The sequence below is a fragment of the Cygnus olor genome, chromosome 2 (assembly GCF_009769625.2).
Source record: "Cygnus olor isolate bCygOlo1 chromosome 2, bCygOlo1.pri.v2, whole genome shotgun sequence".
Lineage (NCBI taxonomy): Eukaryota > Metazoa > Chordata > Aves > Anseriformes > Anatidae > Cygnus > Cygnus olor.
Genome location: NC_049170.1, coordinates 54,343,959 through 54,366,155, shown reverse-complemented (window position 1 = coordinate 54,366,155; position 22,197 = coordinate 54,343,959). Strand labels below are relative to the sequence as shown.

At 40.7% G+C, this 22,197-nt stretch overlaps 2 protein-coding genes and 1 long non-coding RNA gene across 13 annotated transcripts; 1 reads left to right on the top strand and 2 right to left on the bottom strand.

Moving 5' to 3' along the window:
• Positions 1-133: 133 nt before the first annotated feature.
• On the bottom strand, positions 134-9,363 carry PAK1IP1 (PAK1 interacting protein 1). Its single transcript, XM_040548147.1, has 11 exons — positions 9,234-9,363; positions 8,163-8,507; positions 7,313-7,475; positions 6,219-6,339; positions 6,049-6,123; positions 5,347-5,399; positions 4,737-4,882; positions 4,550-4,647; positions 2,916-3,015; positions 1,197-1,323; positions 134-435 (listed from the first exon to the last, which is right to left on the bottom strand). Exons 1-11 carry the CDS (start codon positions 9,297-9,299, stop codon positions 275-277), a joined length of 1,455 nt encoding a protein of 484 aa, XP_040404081.1. The 5' UTR covers positions 9,300-9,363; the 3' UTR covers positions 134-274.
• LOC121065355 (tRNA selenocysteine 1-associated protein 1-like) lies at positions 9,263-21,465 on the top strand. Of its 11 annotated transcripts, none has more exons than XM_040548155.1 (9): positions 9,263-9,408; positions 10,824-10,908; positions 12,055-12,185; positions 12,727-12,858; positions 13,758-13,877; positions 16,064-16,259; positions 16,781-16,826; positions 17,645-17,813; positions 21,159-21,465. In XM_040548155.1, the coding sequence occupies exons 2-8, from the start codon at positions 10,897-10,899 to the stop codon at positions 17,779-17,781; spliced, it is 774 nt and encodes a 257-aa protein (XP_040404089.1). In that variant the 5' UTR covers positions 9,263-9,408; positions 10,824-10,896; the 3' UTR covers positions 17,782-17,813; positions 21,159-21,465. The 11 variants fall into 11 exon arrangements, with proteins under 11 accessions (XP_040404089.1, XP_040404085.1, XP_040404093.1 ...); XM_040548151.1 differs by lacking the exon at positions 21,159-21,465 and adding an exon at positions 14,768-14,890 and having other exon boundaries at positions 17,645-18,040; XM_040548150.1 differs by lacking the exons at positions 9,263-9,408; positions 21,159-21,465 and adding exons at positions 11,884-11,960; positions 14,768-14,890 and having other exon boundaries at positions 17,645-18,040.
• On the bottom strand, positions 18,115-21,416 carry LOC121065358. The gene is made up of 2 exons (XR_005817009.1): positions 21,223-21,416; positions 18,115-20,939 (listed from the first exon to the last, which is right to left on the bottom strand). It is a non-coding gene; the product is annotated as an uncharacterized LOC121065358 (long non-coding RNA).
• Positions 21,466-22,197: the final 732 nt, after the last annotated feature.

Below are 22,197 nucleotides of genomic sequence, written 5' to 3'. Positions count from 1 at the left end.
TCAGTTAAAAAGTGTATGCTGTTGTAAACATAAAAATATAAATATTACATACTATGAATTTATTTTTGCATCATTCTTTTAGGAAAAGTTGCCATCACTTTTACTACCTCCACAAATGATGAGTCAATTTATCTGGGTAAAAAAAATAATTACTTTTAATAATCATATCAGTTCAGAGGTATTTGTCCTGCCAGAGGACAAATTTTACACATCCTTTTAAAAACTACAGCAACACCAGCATTTGTGTCTTATTCAGGAGATAAAGTAGTTGCCTTCATTCTGAGCTATTGTGTTTCTTTTTCTTCTTTTGCAGTGGGGTTTCCAATTTTCGCTTCTTCGTAGTAATTTTTCTACCTGTTTTCGCCGTTTTATCACTTTTATCTGGCCAACAAACTTTCTTTTTCTTGACTATCGATGATTTCTCATCTTCATTTGCTGAAAAAAAGCAAGAAATTATTCACTCTGATACTTGTTTCCCCTTTGTAGTCTAAAATGGCACAGAGACTTCTTGTATCTCCCAATAAAAAAGAGGGACCATAAATAATATTTTATTTCCGGTGGAACATGCAATTTATGCTACTTCGGATTGTGATGTGAAAGTATGTAAAGATCAAGTATGTAAATAAATTACTATACAGGAAAACAACAACAGCAAACAAACAAACAACCACCAGCTAGCCAAACAAAGGAAAATCCCTAAGCCAGACTTCCTAAGTTTTCCAACTGCATTGGCAGTTTTGTTCATAGCAACAGCAGACACACATTTCTATCAAACATGATTCTCTTCTTATCTGTCTCAAAAGCTTCAGTGTCTTCCTCTGTATGTTATTGCAGCAAGGAGAAACAAAACTTTTATGCAATAGGAGTGTATAAAGAGGCTTATGTCCTCTATATATCATGTCACAATACATCATGTAATAAGTTTCAACATACAAAAGAACTGTTGCCCTCAGTCTCATATCATCACTCAGTCCCTGTGTCTGTCTTCTTAGGCTAGTTTCCATAGTTGTGGCATTATGTGCAGGCTTGAGACACTATCAGATGGGAATGAATATCTGTGTACTACTTGTCGATGTCATATCCCCAATTCTTCAAGCTGCCAAAACTTTTTCCAAGGTATATAGTAAAAACCTCCTGCTTGCTATCTTCTATTTCACAGCTGTATTAACAGCTGAAAACACAGACAATTCTATTACCTTGAGATGATGTTGCTGTCTTATCACAATTTTCCTTCATTTCTGAACCTTGGTCAAGCCATACTGCAAGACATGTCAGCCTAGCTTTGGTGTTGACTTCACACAGTAAAGACGGTGCATCTTTAATCTAAAGTTAATATGTGAAAAAAGTTAATTAAACATTACTTCATTTCTGTTTAAATTTATTGAAGTATTTAAACTGAGAAAGTATTTTACTGCCCAACTTCTTTTCTGGAGAATGGTAAGATGCTTAACAACATTTAGAACCAGAGGCTGTCTACAGGTTAATGGTCACACTGTTGCAGTCCTGTTCCTGGTACCATTGCTCAGTGCTGGTTTTATAAAAAACTCGCAGCAGCTTTAAGAGCGTATCTTGATAAGCAAGATCAGTGGGCTTCAGGCATGTAGAGGTGGTTACACATGATAAATAAGTAGATGAGTCACAGGCCCACTAAAATTTATATATTTTTTTATATATTTATATATTTATATATATATATAGAATAGTTAATGGTTTCAGAAGTTTCTCCACAGTAATAGGTGATTTTAGTACAGTTACAATAATTTGAATTAAGTTATTGGATCAGGTTCCTTTTCTACCTCACAATAATATGGCTGCTGATCAAATGTAATCCCTTTCTAGTGTGGTGTGTTTTAAACTGCTTAACTGCACCCATATCAGTCAGCTCTGGGAATAGTTGAGCAAATATCCTATTGCAGGTATCAGGGATAAAACAAACACATATGCAGTATAGCAGCATCAAACTATTAGAAACTATTTGTATTCGGATATTCTACCTCACAGAGCTGGGCAGAGCGGCCCACACAGTTACACAAGGTTTTACAAAATTTTGCCTACACAGTAAAAAGAAAAACATTACACATTTGGTCAAAGTAAAGACAATGTTACAGAGAAAGTTAGAGAGTTCCTTGATCACTATTTCAATCATGTACAAGCGGAACAGATGAAGGGAAAAGAGGGATTTTCACTATTGAGCTTGAAAGTATAAAAACCCTCAAGAGGGCTGAAGTTAAAAATAGGCAAATTCAGACTAAAAACATAGAGTTATATATTTGAACAGTTTAAGATACTTATAGTGGAATATATTAGATCCCTTATTATTAGGCATGACATTTTTAAAAATCTAATTCTGACTTTGAAAGACATAGCAAAACAATAAACATTGGAAACTTTGAAGATAAGGCACAATTCCTGGTGGTGCTCAGAGCTGTTTGTAAATACGGCAAGTAAAAGTACCTAGTAAATGAATGCATTTGAATTTTTCAGCAGGACAGCTTTTTGCCTTACATGAACTACCACCACCCTCAAACCATAGATTTTATGTTTTTTAAAAGATTAGCAACAGCCACCAGCACTACACAAATTCACAGTGGTCCTTAGAGCACATGTAACCATTTAGATAGTTTTGTCAGCTACATCTGAAGAAAAGTATGATTTCATGTAAAGAGGAGAGCTTCACACTATCATCTGATTTTACAGCTTGTTAAAAAGGTATACAAATATACAAAAATATACCAGTGCATAAAAACATGTGTAGATATATACATCTGAACATGTAACAGAGAAAGATTAAAACATCCAGATTAACAAACAAAATTCCACCAGTGATTTAAAACTGATCATTATAACAGAACAGCCTGCAATTTTGATTGTCTGGTGTTTTTCCATAAATGCACCAAGCAGTTTAATAGACCAACCTTATTAAGATCCAGATTCCACACTTTAATGTAACCATCACTGGATGCGGTAACAATAATGTGTTGTCCTTCCCTTTCAAAGCTATAGATATCTTTTATTCTGTGAAGAAAATTTAATACTCGGTTACTTTAAAACATGACAGTTCACTTCAGAACAGTAAACTGACAGCAGCTGAAGATGAACAGGCAACAGTGTAAAAATCAATTTGAACAGAAAAAACACAAATGACAGACAGGAGCTTCAAAAAGGTAATCTGTTTCGAGTGCTGTCACTTACAGTAGGAATACATGCCTTTATTAGGCAGGTAAAATTCAATTCAGAACACTTTAGTACTCTTAGGCACACACTATTAACCACATCAGTGATACTACGTTTTTACGATATTATGGTTTTGTATTTTGATGAGTTCAAATCAGCACTTGGACAAATGTTTGGTACTCGACAACAACAGAGAATATGTGTAACCCTTCTGTTGTCTGGATTGAGTACAACTGGTTTGGTTCATGTCAATATCCTATACAGTCAGAAACTGTAAAGGCTAAGCATTCTTTGGATAGTCTTGCAGGAAAATACCAGTGCCTAATTTCAGAAATACACGAAATACATAGACCACACACAGAAAAAATATACAAATGTATATATATAAAAAGACATGATCCGTATAGATACATAAGCATATTACATATATATATAACATGCATTTGATATAAACCCAAATAATTTAGGAGAACTTTTTCTGTTTTGGTGTCTCTACCTACCAGTTCTCCACTGCAAAGCTTTGATACACCAGGACAACCAACCTATGGCTTTAGAGACACCAGTGGCCTCTGAGCAGCTCCACACCAGCCAGATGTGGGGCTCTGTTTCAGATACTGCAGCAGGGATGAGCCTGCTGGGTAATTCAGGCCCAGAACTGCCAAGGGGACAATGGTGACGAGGACTGACCAAGGTAAGACAGTAGGACATCACCAGACGTCTTATTACCAGATTTGCCTGTCTGGTATAGTCCAGTTTTGCAGTGGAAACCCTGTAGAGCCATTTTCATCTCCTGCCTATGAAGCACTGCAGAACCCCATGGTCCCATGAAGATTTTGGTAGTGTAAGTTGTAGAGGCATATCAGTTCAGATAAAAGAGAGCTTTGGGGAGAGAAACGGGGAAAAAATCTTCCTCCTTAAAAAAAAATATTAACATAGAGCCATACCAGTACATTTGGATTTTATATTTAAGACATAAATTTAGATATGATCTACACTGATCTTATATTTAAGATCTAAGTATTTCATACGCATACTGCACTTAGATTGTAAGTTTAGAACTGTAATATTCCTAATTCTATACCCAGTTGTTTTTGTAACGTGTGTGGAAGGCCCAGTATTTGTGCTTATACCAAAAGCAAACAAATCTGTCCCGAATTTGCAATTTAGCACATAAGTAAATTTACTTTTGATAAGGAAACAAAAGCAATAGTAAAATATGCTGAACACTGCAAGTCATGGAACATAGTATACTGAGTACTCAGCTTTGCCATAAATATTTAAGCAGGGAATAAATATAACATATAAATATAAAATAAACATAAATATATATAGTATAAATATAAATATTTATAATATAACTATAAATATAAAATACCTGTTTTCATGAGCTTTAAATTCACACAAACATTTTTGAGAGTCACAGCTGTAGAACCTTACAGTTTCGTCATCTCCGGCTATGGCAAGAATAGAATCCTTGGAAAGGGAAAAATGAAATGCAAGTGTGATTAAATGCATGTGTTTCAATGCAGTTAACTCCCAGCACCTTTCCCTTTTGTACTTACTGTAATAAATCTAAGCGAAGAAATTCTCTTCTCTGTTGTGATAGTGCCAGTGACTGAAGCTGTGTCGAGTCTGTAGACGTCCACTTTATTTGATATCACAGTCACATACCTCTCTCCATCAGGGGACCATTTAATTATGTGGGCATCTGTACACAGAGGAACATTTTTGTACACATGTACACCTTTTTTTGCATTCTATATTGCATGAGAATCTAACAGTAAAAATCTTTATAAGCCACTAGACACTGCTTTCTAGGTAAACCTGAGAAAAATACAGAAAAAAAATCAAGTAACAGAATAAACAAGTAAAACTATGTTTTTAAATGTTCATTTCTGATTAGCAGGAAAAAAAAAAAGGAAAGAAAGAAAAATGCATTTATTTAAATGACCTGACATCAAACTTCAAGGGGGAAAAAAAGGATTTTTACTGTAGTGTCACTGTGTTTGCCTTCTGGTAAATAACTATTACTGAGGACACGTGCTTGCCTGCATGTGTAAAAAAGACACTGTGAAAGTAGTGTGCAATTAACTGACTTGTTGATTAACGAAATCTGTTTTTCTTTACACGCAAAAAAATGTTTTTCTAGTGGATTTAGACTGATAAACTCACTTTGCTTCAGGTTTTTGATAAAGGCTGGTCGTCCTTCTACAAGATTCCAAGTTCTGAAAAACAATATAATATTAATATAAATGATAACGTGCATTCCGGTTAAAAACAGCATAGTGAAACTCAAGTCCTATCTGCTGACATGATGCATCTGAAGGAAGCTTTTAAGTATCTCTGTGCATTTAACTGCCTCCCTTAATGCAGGAGAAATTGATGACTTGATACACCACTTGCACACTATATGGTTGAATTTGTGCTATTTATTTTATAAACCACTGCTTGCAATGCTGGGCCCAAAAGGAACCCAAATACCAATTTGCATCTTAGATGCTTAAAACACATACATATGGCAACATGTACGCACTGCTAGTTAAAAATTAATTTTCTCACACTGAACAAGACCTGACAGCTCTCAGAAGTTTAAATAATTAGTGTTCCAAAATGCAAATGCATTCATACATCTACAGGTGACTATAAGGAGTAAGAGCACAGCAAGAAGCTAGGAACAGCAGAGACGGTTTTTAAAAGACTTTAAAATATTGCTGGTACTCTGAACTTAGAAAGACAAACCAATGATCTCACGTTGAAATATGTTTTATCAGTGCTGCACAGCCTAGTCACAACATGGAATTGTTGTTTTTAACGGAACTTACAGAGAGTTACTGAACTATGATTCTCAGCATTTCTTCATCAGTTTCAACTCACCTTAATGTTTTATCTGTTCCTACTGACAAAGCTAGTTTCCCAGAAGGATGAATAGAAAGAGATGTCACATGCCCTCTGATAAAAACAGAACAATGTATTAGCCACATATATTATTTACAAGGAAAATAAACACGAAAACTCATGTGAACATGCAGATTTAAGAAACTCACTTATGTGCCTTAATGGATTTCAGGCACTCCCATCTCTTTGTGTTCCAGATACAAACTAGTCCATCTTCAGCCCCGCTCAGTAGATGTGAAGTACCATAGAACTCCAGACATGTTATTGTGCCTACAAATACAAACCAGAGCTATCAACAGTGTTTTACATACTGAACAGTTACCACATAGAATGTATTAGTTAACAGAGATGCTTCTAGCATCAAAACATGCCAGCTAGTACCCTACTCTTGGGAAAAGATAAATTATTTCCCAAGTATTTCTTCACAAAACCAAACCAACTTTCTTGTTTTGTTCGGTCACTGATGTGCTCTGTTAGTACCCCTGTAGCCGTATACGTCTGAGCTCTGTCTGGTCCGTTCTCTGAAACAGCAGTTCTCAACCACTGTGGTGTACGTGATGCACGGCCTCTGTCCCAGGTATGCAATGTTTTTACATCAAAGCCCTGCTCTTGACACACAGCTGAATTCACGGGTACCATGTTCAGTCTAGTTCCATGTGCTTCTTGGTTATCAGGAGAAAAAGGACAATCAGGACTGAGCTCCATACGACCCAAGCATGTTTAGTTGGACTAGCATTAACTGCTGTTTTCACAGCAGTAATTTAGCAGGCTCACAAAGTAGGCAATGTCCAAGGTTAACTCTTCTGGCATCAGCAGCCTGCTCTTACACACAAACTGTTTCTTTTGGGTGGCTGATGTGTGTCTGTGACAGGACAAGGACACTGGGAAAGATGATTGTTGGGAGCAGGCATGCTCTAGATAAACTGTCCTTGTAGAACAAAAATCACTCATGAGGCATTTGTTGGCCATAACTTCTGAAGGAGTTTAAACTGAAAATAATTGGGAGCAGCAGCTATATTTGTGGGCTGATGCCCAAAAGAATTTGTGGATTTTTACTCTCAAAAGTTTATCTTGCTTGTATCATCAGGCCATCATGGCTACAATACCATCACTATTAAAGCCTAACGTCTTATTAAAAGTGTGGCAATTTAACTTTTCTTCAGAGATGCTGTTCATTACCAGCTGTATGTTTCAGCTATGAACTTCTATCCTTAACGCTCACCATGAAGAAAAGCCCCCTTACCATTGTGCTGCAGCAGTGCCCCATGCTCTATCTTTTTCTTCATATCATAGATCTGGATTGTCTCATCCCTGCTCCCAGTGACCACGTATCTGTTATTCACGGCTACCGCTGACAACGAGGCAGTGTGGGCATGATGTGTAAAATCAGGGACAACTGTCCAGGACTGTAAACGAAACACAAAGCAAACGTGTCTTTCTGAAGATCGCTGTCTTCATCACTTCAAGATTGTCAACTGATTTTTTTTTAAAGCAGAATTTGAAAAAGTGTAAGTGCAAAATGTGAAGAAATTATACTTATGCACCAGGTTTAGTGGGATCCTATTTTGTTAACGTGCTTGTGAAATTACGATGAGTGGTTTAGGTGTCTGCACCACCCCTTGCGCACAGCGCTGGGTTTGGACGAAGCGGTGTGTGAGCAACAACCTGTGCAAAGACAAACCTGGAGCCAAGGAGGACAGATCCCCCTTTCTCCATCACCACAAGCTCCTCACACACCTTCCACCCAGCACCGGCCCTCAGGGCCCCCCCCCCGGTGCACCTCTTTTCCCTCAGCTCCGCGCTGATAAGCCCGAGAGGAAAGCATCAGCGGGCAGAGCACCCCCCCACCCCACCCCACAACCCCGGGGACCCCTGAGAGTCCCCAAAAATCGAGGTGGCAGCGCCCGCAAGCCGCTCCCACAGCCGGGGGCCGAGCCTGCCGCCGCGGGCAGCCGCCCGCCCCGCCTCCGCGGCCATTTAAGAGCCCCCCCGGAGCCGTCTTGGCGGCCAGCGGCGAGAGGACGGTGAGTAGCGGGGCAGCAGCTAATGGCGGCCGCGCTCCCTCCCTTCTTCCCTCCCCTCACAGCCGTTACCTCGGCGGGCAGCGCGGCGAAGCCGAGCAGCACCTGCTCGTAGCAGCCCGCCACCACCTCCATCGCTGCCGCCGCCATTTCGGGGCCCTGACGCCCTCGCCGCCCGCCTGTCCCCGGCGCTGCCCGCGCGGCTCGCAGCCGGCGGCGCCTCCCCGGGGAGATGGCGGCCGGCGGGACCCGCTCACGGCGGGCTGGGGGCGAGGCGAGGCGGCCAGGGGAGGGGAAGGGAAGGGGAAGGAGGGCGGTGGGCACAGGCTCGGCGCCGGGCAGCCCGGCGGGGAGGTCCTGGCGGGGCGGAAGCGGGCTGCAGGGCCGCTCCCGGTGGCGACGCGGAGGGCGAGAGGCGTTAGTACCGGGGAAGGGGAGCGGGGAAGGGGTCGCCAAGCCGGGTGCGGGGCTGTGGGGGCGGCCTCTGCCATTTCGTCCCGCCGGGCCGGGCCCCGCGAGTGGGCCGCGTTCCCCCTCCCGCTGCGGAGTCGGGGGGGGGGAGAGCAGCGGCAGGCCCCGGCCGCGCAGGCCGCCTCTTGCAGCCCTGTTTTATTTTATTTTATTAGTTGGGTTTGTTTTATGGCTTTTTATTTATTAGCGCGCAGCACAACAATAAGCGGGGAGCGCGGGCCGCCGCCGAGGAGCTCGGCCGGGCGGGGCGCACTTCTGGCTGAGCGGCCGGGGAAATGCGTCACGGCTCGGCACGGCCTGACGGCTCGGCACGGCCCGGCCCTGCGCCGCCATCCCGCTGCCCGAGCAGAAATCCTGCTTCTGGGACGGCCGAGGCCTCCCGGGGCCCTCCTGTCCGCAGTGAGCCGTGCTCACGCAGGCGGGCTTAATCGCCACTAACGCCGTCTGCTTTGACGCGCGCCTAACTTCTTATTGCTGGCACAGTCCGGGTGGTGAAAGGCCTGGCCGAACGGCTGTGTAATCCAGCAAAGGATATACGTGAGTTGTGGAGGTTAGAGCCGCCCCGCCGTGCTTAAAACTAGCTGCAACTGTAGCCCGATTAAAAGTGTATATGGAAAGTGTTACATTCCTACCCGCTCTCTCAACTGCTTTCTAAATGTTTTTGACTTCCAGTGGGAAGGAGCAGCAATCAAGATCGGACGGGGAAGAGTTCGAAACCAGTTTTGCATAAAGCTCCATTATAGCTGTGATCGCGAAGCTATTGCGTCACACGCACTCTGATAGCTTTTTGCAATAAAAGTGCTTTGTGGTGTGTGGAGTCCACTGTTAGATCCGCACTAATAGAGCGGTAAGTTTTCTAACAAAAAGTAAAAAATTACACAGTGGTGAAGCCAAGAATTCTTAAATACTAGTATTTCCAGTATTTAACACATGAAGATGGCCCCCTCTTAATAAAAGTAAGGTTTGAATTTAAAGTAACATTGCCATGGGGCTATTTTTATTAATAATGGCCTCTTTAATGGGAAAAACAAAAACTTAATTCTTTATAAGTATAGTTAGTCAATAATCTCTTACTAAACCTAACCTTTACTGGTACATACCTGTATTTAAGGGCTTGTTCTTGACAGCTTTCTTGGATACAGAATGGGAATGGAGATGAAGCGCATGGTTATCCTGTGTAACGCTATGCAGGGATATTCTAACGGTATATGGCTGTCCTATGTTGGATTAGCATAATCAGTTTTCAGAAGTAGTGCTCTGAAGTGTTCGCTTGTGTGAGCAAGCCTTTAAGGCATTACAAACACTCTAATTATTTTGTGCATGTGGATTTGACCAGCCAGTTCGTGCAATATTATATAATTTTTTGCATGGTAATGGGAATTAATATTTCAGCAGTCAAGTATCTATGTAGAAGAGAAATATTGGATGTGTGAGAGGAAAAAAAAGCAGTGGTGAATGAACAATTGTGTGCAAGGGGATACAAAATATTCTGTAAATGCAAATGTTTTCTGTGGTGGTTTGTATTGGATGAATGACCGTGAAAGAGCTTAAAGAAAGGGTATCAGTCAGTGAAGAGGTATGTACGCCTCTTCAGTGAAAAGTATGGGATTTTAGTAATAGTGGTTAAGTCGCTGCTTTGTGGCTAACTCACTGGGGGTGAGTGAAATGTGTATGTGGAAGAGGTGGAAGACAAGATGTACCTAAGAAAAGGTGCAGAGAAGGGTCATAATTGTCTGTACTGTACCCTGCTTTCTCTTACATCTTTGCTTCTTTAGTAGGTAGGAAGCACAACTGCTTGTTTTCAGCTGTGTAACTGGTACCACAAGCAGATACAACTTCTAGTTTGGCTCTAAGTGTGTGTGTGGGGACTTGAGGAGTTGTAGAAAACATTAAAGATTATATTTTTGTTGCCTTGTTTTTAATTATTTTAGAACATGGAACTATTAAATTATAATGCTGCATGTTCCTTTAAGGAACATAAGGGTAAGGTGTAGGTCACTTAAAAGCTCACAGTTTTATAGTGTCTTGGACAACGTGAAAACTTTGTGGACGACTACAATTTAAGAAAGTGAAGAAGACTTCTAATTGTAGTCCCCTTGGCTATATATCTTTTTTTGTCATTGCTAAAGCAATTGAGATAAATCAGAAGTTAAATTCCCAAGTTGTGAATTAATATTGAAAATGTTAGACAGGGTGAACATCTATGAAACTAACTGACCTCAAAATTAAGATAATTTTTGCCCCTCCCTCACCATTTTTCAGCTGAAGGACTGCAATAAATTGAACGTTTGCAGCTGCATTCCTTGAGAAAGACAGAAGACAGACTTTTTCAACCATGGCAAACCAGGTAAGATCTTGTGGTGAGAAATTCAGGTTTGTAGTGTCTAAATGGATCCCAGAACCATACTCAGAATTCCTAGTAAATGTAAAGCTGAAATAGCTAGCTCACTCTGAGTTGGGTGTTCTAGTCCTATGATTTCCTCTGGTAATTTGGTAATTGGTGGTTGTCCTCTGGATGCTTGATCATAACAACCGAAGCAGGTTGGGGGCAAAACATTAAGCTTTGCAGTTTGGATTATTTGAGCATGAGTTCTTCTGAAGGATCTTGCGAGTAACACTCTCTATATAAGTTATGTAGAGGTGTTCTAGAGGAAGAACACTAAAGCCTGCGTAAGTAAAAGTTACTGAAAAATGCCATTCTTATTTTTGGAAATCCTTGTTCTTCAGAATACTAAATGAGGGAGGCAACCTGTGTTAATACGGCTGTTTCTCTCCTCTTTTGTGTAGTTACCCCACTTCCTTTTTAACTGTGGCTTTTTGGGTGTTTTTTATTTTGGAGGTGCTTTTTTACGCCTCTTACTTCCTGGCCTTGCATCTGGGTTTTTAGTTTTCCCCTCAGCCAAGTTAGTGCCTGTTCCTGGTCTGCTTTCTCCTTGCGTTCCATTAATGGGCCTCCTGTCATTGTTCCTGGCCTGAGGGAGTGACTGGCAGCTAGGTAGTGAGGAGAGGCATCTCACATAAGCAAGAAGAAGTCCTAGGAAAGGGGAGATAGGGACAGATGAGATTGCTTCTGAGCAGGAGTGATGATTTTTCTGCCTGTTCATCACTCACTGTGCTACTGAAGACTTTTTTTTGAGAGTCCAAGACCTCAAATGGAGCACAATCCAGTCCTAAGCTAATTAACACATAGGATTGACCAGCATCGAAGGGCTAACTGCTTTTTTCCTAATTCCAAGAGGAAGCTGTCAATCCTTTAGCCAGCTTGACAAGTCAGGGGAATATGGCTGTTCATACAATCCTTTGGCTCTGTTATTTTTGCCAGGCGTTTTCCCCAGAGGCTGCTTTCCCTCATGGGAGGCGGAGGGAGAAATGGGACCCCAGGCTTCTTTCAAGGGCAAGGTGAATATGGGGAAATCACCTGTGGTGATGGGGAGTGGGAGGGAGGAATGTAAATGAGGCTAAATACTATAGAGGTGTTTTTTTATCCCAACAGGACTTGCTTGGGAAAAAACGAGAATGTCTCCAGGCCTACAGCTGGTGGAGAACACCACAGAAAAAACGAAAGAAAAAGAACAAAATAAAACCAGGAAGAATAGAGTTTGTTAGTAGTAGTAGTTCAGCCAGGTAAAAACCTTTTGAAATGAGAAACTCTGACTTACCTGTTTGAATTGATAGTGAATGCCATCACTCCATTTTAAAATTCTAAAATGGCTGGTGTGGTTGCATATATGCTAAATGTTGCATTGGCAATACGTGTCCATAAACAATAGTTTATTTGTAGTTGCTCTCTCCCATGATCACTGGGAAGCGGTAGCAAACTAGTCATAGCTCCTTTGAATCGTGGTTGTGGTTATCATTTTTCTTGGTATTTTTATGCTTCTTTCTTGTTCGGACAATAAACTGTGCTTCTTTTTGAAACAAATTTTTACAATTTGTCAGAAAATGGGTCTTTGTTGCTGAAACAGTAGAATAGACCCAGAGTAATGGAAAACTTTTGATTGGAGTGGTGGCGTTGCAGTTTTCTACGGAACTCAGTAGAGTTCTGCACTTAGTACTCCTTACAGATTTGTCTCTTTATTTGTCTGACGATAACTAGCTGTTAATATAATGGGAATCAGCTATCTTAGTCTTGAACTTTAAAATTGTTTTCTCTCTCTTTTTAAAGACCGGATTATTCAATATTTGTTGGGGAGCTTACTCCAGAAGTGGATGATTTCCAGCTCTATGACTATTTCCTAAAGAGGTATCCCTCATGTATTGACTGCAAAATAGCAACAGACCTGCTGGGATATTCCAGGTAATTCCAGTGCGAATTTGTAATGTTATCAGTATGTTCGCTTCTATAAGCGATATGTAAGAACTTGTGTCGGAACTGTTCCAGTGTTTTTTTCTGGGACAGGAAGAGTGAGATTAGTCTTTAGCGTTGCTTTTCTTAGTAGCACAGATCCTTGAGTGTTTCTAAGAGCTTTCTGGTTGGTTCAAGCAGTTACTGTGATAAGCTTCAACTTAGCCATATGCATATCTACATGGGAAAAAAAAAAGAATAAGAAGCTGGGAGAAGGAAGAGCTGTGCACTGAAATCAGCGCTGCTGTGTGTCTACTTAGTCATCTGCAATACTGAAGACAAAATAATTCCTACTTTGTTTGGGGAAAAGCATAAGCCCTGGCAAATCTTAGGGGGTTGGGTGATGGAACCTAATGTTAGCAGTAAATAAAGTTTAGCAGAAACTACTGGCCATGCAGTGAGTCAAGCAGGAATGAGTGAGTTTGCTGTTCAGACAATGCTGCCTGTAATAGACTAATTCAAGAAACTTTTGAGAAGGCAGATCCAAAATAAAGAATGCTAGTGTTATGCAGTGGTAGGAGTGGGTTAATGCTAACTGATTAACTGCTGTATGTGCAGAAATATGGAATCTGGTTACTTACGCAGATAGCACTTAAAATGTATTGTTTTGCTGGCTCTCAGTGAGTTGCATCTTAATGCTGTCAAGGAATAAGCTTTTTGCTTCTGGCCCAAGTTTTTTAATTTGGTGAAAGCCTTTTCTGTGCATGTGCACATGCCAGAGAGGTTGCTTAAGTAATAGAAGCTATAGTAGCTGCTATCTTCTGTTTTTTGTAGAAGACAGAAATTGAATTCATTAGTTTTGTAACTGTTATGCATACTAGAATTTGTTTTCTCCCTTTTGAAAATTGTAGAGGGTATGCCTATGTCAGATTTGGTGAGCAAGGTGATCAGATGAGGGCACTGCAAGACTGCCAGAATGCACCAGGTCTGGGGGGAAAACGAATCCGGCTGAGCATAGGAATTTCTAAAAGGTAACCAATGAGTTGTGCATTGATACAGTTATTCTAAATAATCAGATTCTTGTAGCTCTGCCTTTGTAAAGTCTGTGGCCCTTGCTGTAATGGCTGTACACAGGATGCAGTCTACAAAACCAAAAATGCAGAAGTACTATGTTTTGACTCCCTGGATTCATCAACCTGTTTCAGGATGGCTGGGGGAATCCAACTGTTAAGTCTAGCCAGACAGTGCAACTTGGGCTTAGCTGCCATTGTAACCAGCCTTGTTTCTCAACAGTAGCAAAGCTGAATGCATTCGTAAATATTTTCAGGTTTGGGCCTGTATAAGGTAGAAGGGACAACAAGTGGTTTTATATGCTAGGGAGTTCTTGTTCTTAGACCTTTCCCTCTAGTTTGAGAGAAGCACATAACTAGTTTTACAGTGGGTTGACAGGAAAGAAGTGGGGGGGAAAAATGGGAATGCAGGGAGAAAGTCCAAGGAGTTATTACTAGAACAGGTTTAGAATACTATTCTTTGCTTTTCATGAGCTTAGGGCAATGGGGAGTTTAAAGTTTAGCACTTCCTGAGAGGGTTTCTTACTCTACCGGCTCAGTTCTATCACTTATTTAAGGCAATTCAGGTCTCTGAACAGTTAAAGAATTGATACCAAATTTGATGAACTTTGATCCAAGATACTGACAAAACAGGACTTCATATAAACAATTCCAGTATGTTCATGAGGTTAGCTTGTGTGTTCTGTTAAATAGTAAAAAAATAACACTTCTGTTTCTGTTTACCTAGCATAATTCTGCAAATGTTGCCTCCTTCTGCTTTAGAATGGAAATGCTCTTCTCCAAGAGAGCACTGTCCAAAATTCTTTGCCAAAATTTTTTTATTAAAATAATATTTTTTATTTTGAAAACAAGAATAAGCCACAAACATGTTTTCTTGCTTCGGCTATCCAGAAGAACGTCAACAGTATTTTCAGATTTTCCTTCCCTACAGAACTGTATGTAGGAAGAGTGCAGTTGGAAGCAGAAGACGTAAGATGATGTATCTTCTGTTTGTTTACTACAGTAACAAGACAATGGATTACCTCTTTATTAGAACTTGTGTAGCTTTACAGTATTGAAACAAATGTAGGTATTAAAATACACATCAGTAATACGTTTCTGAATGGCTGAGTATCATGCTCTCTTAGCATTGAAATATCCAGCCGTTGGATTAGTTTGTCACTCATGTTTGCTTAGTTTGGAAGCTATTTCAGAATGCCTTCAGCTTGTATTTTTCACAAAAAGCATAGAACTCACTTCTCTGCATCCCCAATTCAAGTCAGAGAAACTGGGCACTGCAAACACAGGAGGTCTGCCTGCACAGAATCAGTGAAGACAAGTCTAAACAGCAGATTTTTTGAATATGCAGCTGGGTTATCTGAATGCTCTTTATGCAGTGTACATCAGTTTTAGTACAGATAGCACTTGTCTTGGTTCTTGTCATTAGTCTGAAGCTGCCCCTGAGAAAATCTTGAAAGGGAAAGTAGTGAAAACTAATCAGCTGGCCCTTTCTTCTTAAGAACCAGTGTATTTTGTAATTCTCCCACTAATAAGGCGTCATACTGGACAATCATGATTATGTTGTTAGGCAAGACTGACTTCACCTGAGTGGTATAGTTGGCAGCTGTTGAATGTTTAATGGACTTTAAACAAACAAAAAACAACAAAAAAATTGAGCAGGTGGAGGTAGACATGGCAAACTGACAGGCAGTGTCAGATGCTTCTTTGAAATGGATAACCTGACTCCATTCACTTCTTTCTGGAAATAAGATCTAGTAATTAACCAAACAAAAGATAGAAGGGTTAAGACTGCATCTTTAAAGCAGCTGTGCTTGATAAATGTCTCTGGTCTTAAATCAATCTTTAGCAAAGCACAGAGACTTAGCAGCAGCTTGCTTATGCCAACGCTAAAAATACTTGATGTATACAGGTAACCATGTCAAGGCTCTGGAGTTAATCCATGAGAACAATTACTTCTGGTATTGGCAAAGGTGAGGATGCTTGCTTCTGTATAAATGAGGTTTTGTGCTGTGACTTAAGCTGTCACTTAGGTGACTATTTAAGAAAGCTTCCTTTTAAGCTTTGAAGTATGTAAGCTGACAAATTAAGTTCAGAACTGGGTTTACAGTTTATTGTTCTCTAACTGTATGCAACTTCTCATGTTTCAGACTGAAAGCAGAATTCCAGCGGTACCAGTCATACAACTATAATGATTATTACCAAGATTATCAGAACTACTACTCGCAGTGGAGTTACGATGCTTATGCTGACTACAACTACAGCTCCTATGCTCCCTATGACAGCATGCAAGCTGTTGGAGACTGCTCTTTAGGAGATGCTGTAATGGCTCCAGCTGTTTTTGAGGTAAAGATACTGCACACTTGGTATAAAGAAAATATTTCACAGATAATACGTTGTACAGATTTGTGTGAATCAGCAAAAAGAATACGAAGTTGAAAACATGCTTTCTACTTAGTGTGAAGTTAAAATAGCAGATTCCATTCAGAGTTTGTATTTAAGTGCTTAAATACTAAATCCATAGAATTAGTGATTTATACACCATTATTTGTTCATGCATACCAAATAATGGTTTTGACAGCATAATTGCGTATGCTGCTTCTGTTCTTTCTTCTGATTTGCTTTGCTTAAAGCAAATTAAACAGTTGTTGTAAGTGGTCTTATCGTGGTCAATTTATCAGTTGTGACCTCTGGAAATCCCTTCCAACCTGTATTGTAATATTGGCTTTCTTCTAAAAATAAGTAGATAAAATGCCATCTATCCTTGTCCTTGTAGGAAGAAGGAATGGGTTGAGACTGCAGCACTTTGAATCTGTGATGCTTTCTGAAATGAGTTATGATTAAACTTAGCCTTTTCTGTCTTTCAGGAATCTTCAGTTATGACTGAAATCAGTGATGACCTAATTACTGAAGGTAATAAGGGTTCTGTCATCGTCACTTGAGTTTAGCCATACTTGTGCCTTTTAACAATACAAGCCAACCTCTACTGGATGAAGAACATCTTGAAAATTCAGCTGAGGTCAAACCTCTTTGGGGTTAATCTGCAATCAGTTGGGGTTTTAAAGCTGATACAGCATATGCTGACCGCATCAAGTAAAACGGGACACTGTCAATGCTTTGCAGCAGGTTTCTTGTAACTGTGCCTTCATTCCCATTTGAAAATGGTCTAATACAGTATTTTGTTCTTTGTATTGATTCCACTAAACAGATTCTATATTAGAAACTCAGTAATATGCAAAAGCTTTGTTCTCCACCCTGAGGTAAAAGCTTATGTTGCAGATTCCAAAAGGAGGATTCAGCTTGCACTTACAAATATGGTACAAAACATATTTGTGTCCTGGAAGGTTTGCAAAGTTCCTCATGTGGAGGCATTTTGTGTTTAGAAACTATCCTATGTAACATGTATTGCAGTAAAAGTGAATTAAATGACTCTTGGGAAGGTTTCATGGCTAATTATCCTTAAACATTATCTTTACTATCTTAAACATTGTCTTTATCTTTATCTTTATCTTGAAAGACAATTATAGTCCTAGCCTTCTAATATACAAATTCCCAAAAGTTGGAGTTGTGAGGCTCAAAATTTTAGAGGTCTAAATACCTCACTAAAATTAGTAGATCTAATACCTTATTACACTTAGCTTAAAATACATTTTATTAGCCATTTCACATAAAGTTTTTTTGTGTGCATGCCTCAGATTTGATACTTGTACTTACCAGGCTTTTATTTTCAGATCCACAGCTCTACTTGGATGTTGATGAAATGAACAGACAATTCATGGAGACAAGCGAAGAACTCTACGATTCACTCATGAATTGTCACTGGCAACCTCTGGATACGGTCACTTCTGAAATCCCCTCTGCTATTTAAGTGTCTTATATAGCATGACCGTTATGACCAAGGTGCTAAAACTACATTTCTTCTACATTACTCTAGCTCATAAGTTTTAAAGCACAATGATAGGTTGGGTTTTTTTTGCTATGCTTTTGACAGTTTCTGTAATCTTTTTGTTCATCACTCTCTTCTTGGAGCATCATGAAATCATGTAAATATTCTAGAAATGTAAAGAGTTAAATGGGGTCTAAAGATAGACTTGCCTGTGTAAATAAAAAAAATTTGTTTCTGCAAACCTGCCAGCAAGGGATTTTACTTGTACCTGTGTGCAGCACGTTCTCTTCTGGCTTATGGAATTTAACAAGGTAGTAAGGGTATTTCATCTGCCTTTATTTTTATATGGGCATTAGGACACAAGCAAAATCTAGCTTTCACTTGTTTTCCTGGTTACTTAGGTAAGTGACAAGCCAAGCCTTTCATGTGCTTGCTTAGATTGGAAGTATATATGGGAGACACTCACAGGCCTTGCTATGGAAACACCTGTGCCCACTTTTTCCTGCAGGCTGCTGGCTCTAACTGTACTACTGATATCTGCTAGGTCAGCTAAAATTGGCGTATAAATATGGTATGTTAAGCATATGGAAGTGTAGACTTCAACTGCCATAGCTACAAACATCCCATGGAATGAGGATGATGTCTGCTGGCACTCTCTGCATCAGCATTCAGTTTTCCCTTGCCCTTCTTGCTGTTAGACTTCTCAGCTGACACTTTACAGCAAAGAAATTGCTACAACATAATCCATGTTCTTAAACCCCCCCAAAAAAAAACTTGGAGAAAACAACTTGCTGGTTTTTCCCTCCTTGCTGGCAAGGAGAGAAAAATAGTCCACCAGGAACAACAAAAAAATCGTAGTAACAGCTCCTTAAGTTATACCCTCTGCTACCCTCTCTAATTTCTCTGGTCTTCCTTCATTCATGGTAATGAAGTTTTTAAAGCTTTGGTAGAAGGATGACAGTACTCAAGTCAAAGGAGATGAGAGCAATGAGGAAAGCTTTTCTTTAAGCTGGAACAGTCTTGCGAGTTGCTGCCTTTATGCTGTTCTTATCTTGAAGGGTACAGAGTATTTTCCAGTCATAGGGACTCCATAACCCTATGAGTATAGAGAAATAGTTGCTAATTAACAGTGTATATAATAAGTAAGTGATGCTGGAAACAAAAGAATATTCTTCCAAGAAAAAAAAGAAAGAAATTACTGTACTTAATAGCTGTGGAAGCTGCTAAAGCTAGTTGACAGTTCTGGTACTGCCATGTGTGTTTTGGGGGCAACATAAACCATAATTGCTGTGATGGCAGGTAAGAATCAAATTCTTTTTTATGGCTTAGTGTAGTTAGTGAAAGTAGTGGTCATAAGCTGCATGCTGTTCTTAAATGTAATACAAATTCTCTTTTGTGACTCCTCAGTACTTACAGGTTACTTCTAGCTGATCACCAGAAACTGCTTCTGTTAGCTATTAGCTGTTGGGTTTTTGCTAGGAATACTTTCAGTCCTGAATTGAAATGATGACATCCTGAAACAGAAAAGGCTCTTGGAGTATTGTAGGAAGCACATTCTTCCTGGTTTTAGTGCAGGTGTACATGTAGGAAGAGACAGAAGGCAAAGAACCTCACATAGGTGGAGGGGGTGAGGTGGCATCACAGTTAGAGCTGTTGTAGTTAGCTCTTCCCAAAGCATGAAAGCAACGTGGCTGGGAACAGGGATTTGTTGGGTTGCTTCTTTGTGTGAGCCAGTGAGTCTTTTGAGGGGCAGATTAATAAGAATATGACACAAGGTAGAGGTGGAATAGATGAAGCAAAGAATCTGGGTGGGAAAAGGGTTGCTTGTATGTGTATATGGAATTGTTTCAGGGGACTGAGCTGGGGCAAATTCAAGATAATAGATGCAGCCTCCTTGAATTTGGATGGCAGTGCTGAAGCTTCATAAACCTTACAAGGTTTGATGCCACTTCAATTGTAGTGCATAGCTGAGGTACTTGAGCTCAGAAGTGCAAACTGCACAGTTAAGCAAAGGATTTTTTAATCTATTTTCTTCAACGTGAGCAGCAAAACATCTTCCAGGAATGTGCCTGGGTGGTAAGCTGCTTTGACATGGCTTGCTTTGCATCACCAAACACAGTAGTTAGGTTGCATCGAGTACTTTGTGGAAACATTCATTGTGTTGTCAACCAAAAATGTGATGCTACAGATGTGTGTTGGCCTGGCAGAAGCAGTGTGAAGTATCAGTGTTGTTTTTTGGCCGTTGAGAGGTTGGTCCATAACATGTGACCTGTGTAATGAGAGGCCCACATAGATAGGTGACTTCATTAAGTCTGATACTGTGGTGGTGTATGACCCAAGGCCCTGAACGTCAGAAAATCAGGCTGTGGCCACCTATTTTATGCAGACTTTGCTTATTAACAAGGTCTCTACACTGTACGTTAGAGACGTGCGCCTTCTTTTCTGGACTAGATAGTGAAAATACCAGTTTTGTAGTTCAGTGAATGAGATTGGTTGGGCTGTTTGTTCTCCAGAGCTGAAAAATGTTGGGAGTGTATTCTCTTGGAGTCCACATAAATGAAAATGATGAGAGGAAGAGAATGTTGGTTTCAGCCCGTGTGCTACTGTTATAAAGTAGTTCTGTCTCTTTCTCTCTCCTGAGACTTATTAGCCTATTGTCCTTTCCTGTTAGGAGCGCATACCTGGCTTGGGATGGTGTGCGCAGTGCAGATTCTTTGCTGTAAGAGCACAGTGAATGCCAGACTTCTTCCTGTACTGCCATGTTAACCGTGAATCACAAATTCAGGAAGCAGTGGTTGCATCAGAACTGCTAGAATGCTTTGCGGAGTCTTTTTACTGGGTAAACTTACAGCTGCAGTTACAACTTCCAGCCTGTATTAGCTGAACACATCGTACTGGTGCCCACCATCAGTTTGACAAAGATGGGATTGCAGTAGGAACTTGCTTTCTTCCTTCTTTTTAATTAAACAAGTCTTTGAAGCAACTTTTCCAACACCACTATATTTCACTTCTTCCAGGTATTTTCTGTTTTACTTAGCTGAAATGTTTTTTTTCTTCCAAGCTTGAAGAAGTTTTCTACAAGAATATCCCGTAATGACTTCATAAACTCTTTTCATTGTACCTAGCTGCAATAGAGAGTGCTTTTATTCAAAACCCTGCTGGTTTTTTTTTTTCAAGAAGTAGTGGGGTTTTTCCTATTTCTTCACTGATGGAAAAGGCTGTAGGACAGTAGCTTGGGGGGCTACTAATCCTGTCATCAGTGAGCTGGGAAAAGGCAGGAGTCTGAAACGGGTAAAAAGTACTTAAAAGGATACAAAAAGAGTAAATGGTACTTAAGCCGTGAATGTTTCTTTTTGCAGGGATGCTCTGGACCAACCGCTTCTTTCTAGCGCTACCTCAAAGTAACTTGCATATAGAACTCACAGGGAAGATTGATCAAATGGTGATGATCGCTGTCGTTCTGCTGGACACGCATATACTTGCCTTTCGTTTTGGCTCATTTTTAATACCAATTAACTTCAGTGACTCACGTTAATAGACACCGTTTGACTGCATTGGCAAATATTTCTGAGTTATCAGTGTCATTAAAGGCCTGTCACCCTATGGAAATCCTTCTAAATAAGAAAAATGGAATTTAAATAAATAAAGCAGCATTTGAACTTATGAGCAAACATAGCGTAGCTGGCTTTGACACTGATCTGGAGGAGAAGAATCATGTTATCACATTAATATGGTTGCCTTAATAGGTTTGGTGTACATGAGGGAGGGAAGTATTATTTTATGGTTGCCTAGCGATTACATGTCCAATGCAGGAGGGGTTTTAGTCAATTCCCTGAGCACGTATTGTTGCAGAAGTCAATGATTTCACTGCCCAATGTCTGTTATTAAGGGCACAATTTATGTCCCGTTATCATTTTTATTATTTATTTATTTATTTTCTGTGGCGGAAATCTTGTCACGATGCCCATCTTTCCCCTGCCATAAGGTAGAATTTAGCGTGACAACTGCTTCCCGGACCAAAGGGGCCACGAATCCGGCCTAAAACACTGCTTGTGCGTTGGTTACCGGTGCGGGGGTATTGGTTACCGGTGCGGGGCTTTTTTGACGAGCACTGTGGGCTCGGGGCGCCGTCCCACGCCCGGCGCGGCGCTGCGGCACACCAGCGGTCGGCACCACGGCGCGGGGAGGCTCTGGAGGTGACTCCTAGCCCCGTGCTTACGGTGTCCGGGCCGGGTTTTATTATGGCGTCCGGGTCCTGAGGGCGCCGTCCCTGAGGGAGCCCCACTCCCCTCCCCTCCCCTCCCCCACCCGGTCCCCCCACGCCGCGCTTTCCCGCGCGGCCCCGCCCCCCCCGGCCGCGAGGCACGCCGGGGCCGTCGCCGCCGGGTGACGCGCACC